Below are 6,574 nucleotides of genomic sequence, written 5' to 3' on the forward strand. Positions count from 1 at the left end.
TACTCAAAACTCAGAATAGTCATTCTTGGATCGATATTTTAAGAAGATACACGTGAACGTGAAACAGAAAATGAAGAAACAAAGCCCTCTCACAAGCACACTAATTTTCATAACTTTGTTACATTAGTTGAAAAAGAAGAAAAATTTTCTAGTCTAAGATCACTCTGCAATATTCTGCACACTCTCCATCACGAACCAACACAATCTGCTTAGCAACGGTTTTTGTCCTGTAATGCAACAATAGCTTATTACAATTTATAATAGGCTAAAAAAACAAAGAAATAATAAGGGAAAACATAAGTTTCATCAAATGTCAATTACCAAAAATTATTGATCTGATTTTCTCACAAGAACTTCAAGTAAACCACAACAGTTCATCCATGAAGTTTTAGTCTGAGGGGTCATTCCAATAAGTGACTGCAAAAGTGACAGTAAAAGGAAAATTTGTAAATTCGTTAGTATGCCCTGAATTATCAATTCACTAATTTCAAGATTGCACTGAATTTAAAGGTACGAAATTATATATTGAACCCATCAAAGATTAAATTTTGGATCTGCCTTTATCTTCAATTTTAACTAGTTAGACAGAAAGGTGGATTCAGAATTTAAACTTGATAGGTTCGACCTTTAAGGTTCTTATAATTGAATTTTTAAAATTATGAGTTCAAATCTACTAATATTTATTGAAATTTCGTGAGTTTTCACAATATATTGAAATATTTGGTTGGAATGAACCCGTTGTCAAAGAGCTAATGAACGCATTACCTGATTCTCAGTGCTTCTAGGAGTTTGCTCGTGATCCCCATTATTAGCATTATCATTCGGATAGATTTTGGGCTCTGGAAATTTGACATATTTCTCTGTGTCTGCTGCTGATGACTCTCCTACATGTCCATCTGAAGTAGGCAATGAATCAGTTTCCTCAGTCCCATTTGTCTGCTTCTTGTGTAGTAAAGAGGACCATGTCTCAATCTTGCCTTCTACTTTATTAACCAAACCCTTTGCAGAATGTGTGAAGCCTTGTGCCAATGATACCACAGGGTTAACTACTGCTGATTCAATGGTAGCCTTGGTTTCATCAGAATTCAGCTTTTCCACCACCATTTTTTCTAGACTGTCCAATTCTTTTTTCAACAAGTCTGAACTCTGTTCGCCACCGGCGGCAGTAGCATCAGCAGGAGTTTCCTCGTTCGTGGTGGTTTCCAAATTCTGGCTTTCCTCTTGGTTGGAGAGTTTCTCAGATTCATCCATGTTCTCGCAGAAATCTTTCCTTAAATATTCTTGTTTTTTTTTTCTCTTTGGCTTATGATTTTAGTTCCCAAGAAAGTTGTGAACAAAGTGTCTTGATATAGGATCATGACTTAGTGTAGACGCAGATATTACTAAAATATAAATAAAATTAGTAATAACTTTTTAGGTTTAGGTGGATGACCATAAACATGTTACTAACAGTGGTATTAGTTGTCGACAGAGTAATGAGCTAAACGTGATCATAAGTTAGTGATACACAGATTACCAAGATACAATAATAGTAGTAGGTAATAGTTGTTTAAAAAAAGGAGGATGAGAATGTCATGGAGGACCAAAATAAAAAAAGATGAATGCCAAGTCAAAAAATGAGGTCTGCACGTCTAATTATTTAAAGGTTAAATTAGTGCTGGTCGGAGAAACGCGGTCCTGGTCGTCTTGGGGCCAGTCTGGCTATTTAGAGGCGAAAAGTACATGTTAATGATGAACAGGATCAATAAGGATTCATACCGTCGACTTCAACATGATTGAGGCAAATAATATTATTGTTGTATGTAGACCTAGATGACAACCTGGACATGGGAGACGGCCTGGACTGTAACAGCTAGCAGTAGGATAATCCAGCCCTGCACACTGTGGCAAATCTTTCACTTGATCTCCTCCATAGGTGGGCATCGGTCGGTTCAGTTGTGAATATTATCGGTTTGGTATATTGGTTATCAATTTATAAATATGATAAACCGATAAAATATCGGTTATCGATCGCTATTGGTTCGGTTATCAGTTTACACGATAAAATAACTCAATCTAGATTCTAAAGGGAAGAAGTAATGAAGGATAATGTGTACTGTATAAAGAATATGATAAACTTTCTTTATTATTGTAACCCTCTCAAAGAATATGATAAATCTTACAACATTGTTTCTCTATGTGTTGAATGACACATTTGGGAGGGTTACAACAGTAGATAGAGAATTGTGAAAACGGAAAAATTTATATACCTAAGGATAAAATCGTATTTTGATAAAGTTTATTGGGTTATCGGTTAAACCGTTAATAAAATTAGGCAAATCGAGACCCGAACTGATAGCCCAATAGTAAAATAACACTAAACCGTTAGCAAATTGTTAACCTAATAACCCGGTACCGATAACCCAATAAACTTTTTTCGGTTCGGTCTATCGCGTTTACCCGATATATGCCAAGCCCTAATCTGCTCTGCATTCCGGAAGCACAAACTAATTACACCAAAGCAAGAGCAGCAGTTGCCTAATCATTGTTACCATGCACATCATGTCAACAGCGTCATTCCTAAGACCAAGGATAATGCAAAATTTTAATGCTTCAAGAGCATCTTAATTGCAGCATCCTCATCACAATTCACAAACACCAAGTGTTCTCTTTATTTGTAACCAAAAAATCCCTAAGGGCCCACTGGTGTAGTTCGTTAATCAGTGGATAATGGACTCGCCCCTCTACAGGCCAACTGGTGCAGTACGTAACCTGATGGATAATAACTCACCCCTCTACCCTATTTCACTTAAATACCAGGCTTTATTTATGGCAAACTCAAACTCGTGATGCGCACCTAGCCCACACACGACATGCACGCTCTTATCATTGAACCAAAGCCCTAGGGGCAAGCACCAAGTGATATACCGTCTACATTTTCCTCAAGTTATATGTTGCTCAACTGATTAAGCCTCAAACTCCTGCAAGCTATTTGGACAAAGAGAAAAAGGTACCAACTGGATTCAAACACTACTTGTAATGGAAGTTCCTTTCCCTTTTCGAGTGTCCTTTCAAAAATATTTCAAGCAGGATGCAAAATAGGCTCCAGAATGCAAAAATCACAAACGCGTACCAGGCTGTTTATACCAGGCCAATTCAATGTAGGCAAATTATAGGCCACCCACTTTTGAGTTGAAACCAGATGTAAAGATTTGATCTGAGAATGACCTACAGAGTGCAAATACCAATTCATTGACTTTTGCTTGCCAAAACAACTATCTACATACAAAGAATGCAAAGCTATATAGGTCGGCAATATGTAAAATAAAATCAGCCCAATAGAAATTGAGTTCAATAGATGCAGTCAGACATGAAGGAAGGATCTTTTGAGCAACTAATAGGCAGAGGAAAATATGTGCACGGGGAGAAGTTTCTGTCACTAAAAGAAAGAGATGGCAGAAGAAAATGCAGAAAAGGTTATTTTGTCTGAGAATCTTGTAGAGAATTCGCATGAGATTGACAACTTTTGGTCTACTGCTATTGTATATGGGATGCCCCCCTTCTACATCAATGGAATATTATCTTACAAGATGTATAGAGATATGTTTCAATCACTAAGAGAAGCATAATATCCATGAATCATGATAACAAATGAAGATTGAAGCAGAGAGAAAGGGTTAATGAAGCATCCACAAAGAGAAAAAGACATCAATATCTAAATGATATTTCTAGGTCTTTAGTGTACTGTTTGTGTAAGGGGATTTCCCCAACATATCAAAAATGATTCCATGATGATTTGGGAACTACTAATGGACTAGATACAGACGTTATTTCTTCGGTTTCTCAAACTTATCAACCCTAATGCTGTCAATACTTCATAGCCCACATTTCACCTACATTTAGAAAAGCAAACCCAGCATCGCTAAACTTGTCGAGGCAGGACCATGAGCAGAAATTTTTAATCCTATTTCTGCAGTTAATCATAACATGGCAGCATTATTCACAAAGTCTAATATTCTCTAGCACTCCCATGTTTGCTCCATATAGAACTACTATGCCTCAATTCCATGTTTGCTCCGTGTGGAGGAAATAATACAATAGTAAAATGTTAAAATCGGACAAAAAATTCATGCTAATAATGTACAAGTACATCACCAGTTATTTTGACATTTCATCAGGCAGGTCAAATGTCAATTTCCAACAGCCGCTCGAAATTAAATAGCATCCTCTTACAAGAACCAATGTAGAGTAGAATCTCCCTCTTTGCCATATAAAGTGAAATTTTTAACAGCATATGCTGAAGAGGGGACAATCTGTCTGCTACATGCCTCAACCGCTAAAGGTTGTAAAACTACTAACAAGCTAGTTTGAAAAAAGCAGTCAAAACGGATTACAGCTCTTCATCCCTACTTATGAAATTGAAAGTCATCATAAATATCAAAATTCAAGATTGACATGATACTCACATCAAGAAAGACAATTAAAACACAGAAAAGCATGCCACAGAATCTCTAAACATCATTAAAGACTACAAGTGAGAGCTTTAAATAAAATAACATATCTTTGATTAACATAGAAGAGCCAGCTACTCACAGCAGGTCAGTAGTTGAACTACGGATTCCTTCAAAATCAAAATTGATAACAAAATAAATAGGAAAAGTAAAACAGGAGACTTCCGAAAGAGTCTGAGGGCAATGCCTGCTGAAGACTTCAGGATAGAAAGAATCAGCTGAAGCTTAGGTGATGCCCCCTGTTGAATACTCCAGGATAGTAGGGGTGTGGTATCAGAAAAACTCCTAATCGATTATTCTTATGCTCTCATCTTGTTTCTCTTACTCTTTGCGGACCCATCTTTCAGTTTTTTCCCAACCTCACTAGTCTTCTTATTCTTCTTTCCATCTTTCAAAGACAACTTACTCTTCTTCTGTTTCTCAGCACTTTTCAACTTCTTGGCCTTCTTCTCACCATTCAACTCACTCAGAACATCACCACGCTTCTCAGCATTTTTCAATTTTTTGGCTTTCTTCTCAGTTTTCCTCTTCTTTGCTTTCTCAACTCCATCATCCTCGCTCTCCTCGATATCTTCATCACTGTTGTCCTCTTCTGCATCATTGCAAACATTATCTGCAATAATACCAACATCATCATCACTCTCGGATTCATCCACACCAGTGTCAAAGTCCATATACCTAACTTCATGAATCCTCCCTTTATTCTTCTTCCCCTTCTTATTCCCTGACTCCTCATCAGCTTTCTTTTCACTCTCCTTAACCTCAACCAAACCACCACTCACTTCTTCTTCGGCTTGTTTCTCCTTAAACCCCTCAATCTTGAGCTTGATATCAGGCAAAGCTTGATACAAAGGCAATGCAAGAGAATCAGAAAGCCTCAAGTGCAAGCTCCTCACACCGCCCCATTTCTTGGGAACCACCTGAACAACACCCTTTATTGCTTCCACCACATTCTCCACAATCTGCTCACTCTCCATTGAAACCTTACCAACCCTCATCACACAACAAGTCCCAGTCCTCAAGTAAAACAACCCGGACCCACAAGCCCTCTCCACTTGCTCCTTCCAATTCTTGTGTGTCAAATCCAATGGCAAAGGCAGCTTCTTTTTCTTGAAAAATTGCTTCCCTAAAAGCTTAGGAAGCAAATGAACAATCCTCCTATCGACCAAGAAAAGGTCGTAAGAATCACAAAGCTTTCTTTTTGCTTCAAAGGGTTTGTAGTTAGTTTTAAGCTTCGAGAGCTTAATGACTTTACTGATGGGTATGTTTTGGGATTTGATGATCTTTTTGGCGGCGTCCGAAGTGAGTTTGGAATTGGGTCTGTCGTCGATAATGAGGCAGAGCTCGGAGGAGGAAGGATCGTGAATAGGGTTAGGGAAAGGGATTCTGAAAGCGTTGGTACGAGGCTTTGGTGGGATTTTCTTGAGAGTGAGGTTGAGGTAGATGAAGTCGTCTTGTGGGAGCAGTTGGGCTTTCTGGAGTTTGGACTGGGATTCTTTCCATTTGAGGAGGGCGCTCACTGCCTTCTCTATGGTGGCACGGCCGACCTTGGAGGCGGAGGGTGGCGGAGACTCCATTGGGGTTTTTGGGGTGAGAATGGAGAGGACTGGAGAGGAGACGATGCTGGGTTTAGGGTTTTTAGGTCAAGGAGGTTCGGTGGGGTTTCGTATGAGATTTGTTAGAGATAATACATAGAATAATATGTAACTTGTATTTTGGCACATCTTCCTTAGTTTTTTTCCTTCTAATGGTGGTATTAGTACCTTGTTGTGCTCATTCCATTGGGGGAAGGATGACTAAGAAAGATATGTCATTTTTGGTAATAAAATTTATTGCTTCTACCCATGAGCTTCTTTTCGCAATATTTCTTTGTCTATACTTAGAATTATTTATATGCTACAATATATACATAATATACAATATATATACTACAAGAAAATATATTTATAAGATACAATATATACATAAGATACAATATATATACTACAAGAAAATATATTTATAAGCTACAATATATACATAAGATACAATATATATACTACAAGAAAATATATAAGAGAATATATATACATAAGATACAATAT

At 37.5% G+C, this 6,574-nt stretch overlaps 2 protein-coding genes across 2 annotated transcripts; both read right to left on the bottom strand.

The window, feature by feature from the left end:
• On the bottom strand, positions 1–1,363 carry LOC104221202 (uncharacterized). Its single transcript, XM_009772199.2, has 3 exons — positions 766–1,363; positions 322–417; positions 1–227 (listed from the first exon to the last, which is right to left on the bottom strand). The coding sequence occupies exons 1-2, from the start codon at positions 1,249–1,251 to the stop codon at positions 328–330; spliced, it is 576 nt and encodes a 191-aa protein (XP_009770501.1). The 5' UTR covers positions 1,252–1,363; the 3' UTR covers positions 1–227; positions 322–327.
• Positions 1,364–4,527: 3,164 nt separating this feature from the next.
• Positions 4,528–6,152, bottom strand: LOC104221203 (putative ribosome biogenesis protein C8F11.04). The gene has a single exon (XM_009772200.2). The coding sequence runs from the start codon at positions 6,065–6,067 to the stop codon at positions 4,790–4,792; it is 1,278 nt and encodes a 425-aa protein (XP_009770502.1). The 5' UTR covers positions 6,068–6,152; the 3' UTR covers positions 4,528–4,789.
• Between the last annotated feature and the right edge of the window lie 422 nt (positions 6,153–6,574).

Source organism: Nicotiana sylvestris, chromosome 4 (assembly GCF_000393655.2).
Source record: "Nicotiana sylvestris chromosome 4, ASM39365v2, whole genome shotgun sequence".
Lineage (NCBI taxonomy): Eukaryota > Viridiplantae > Streptophyta > Magnoliopsida > Solanales > Solanaceae > Nicotiana > Nicotiana sylvestris.

Coding starts and splice junctions, on each gene's coding strand:
- LOC104221202 (XM_009772199.2), bottom strand. CDS start 1,251: ATGGATGAATCTGAGAAACTCTCCAACCAAGAGGAAAGCCAGAATTTG. Junction 418..765: donor CTAGAAGCACTGAGAATCAG/GTAATGCGTTCA, acceptor TCACTTTTGCAG/TCACTTATTGGAATGACCCC.
- LOC104221203 (XM_009772200.2), bottom strand. CDS start 6,067: ATGGAGTCTCCGCCACCCTCCGCCTCCAAGGTCGGCCGTGCCACCATA.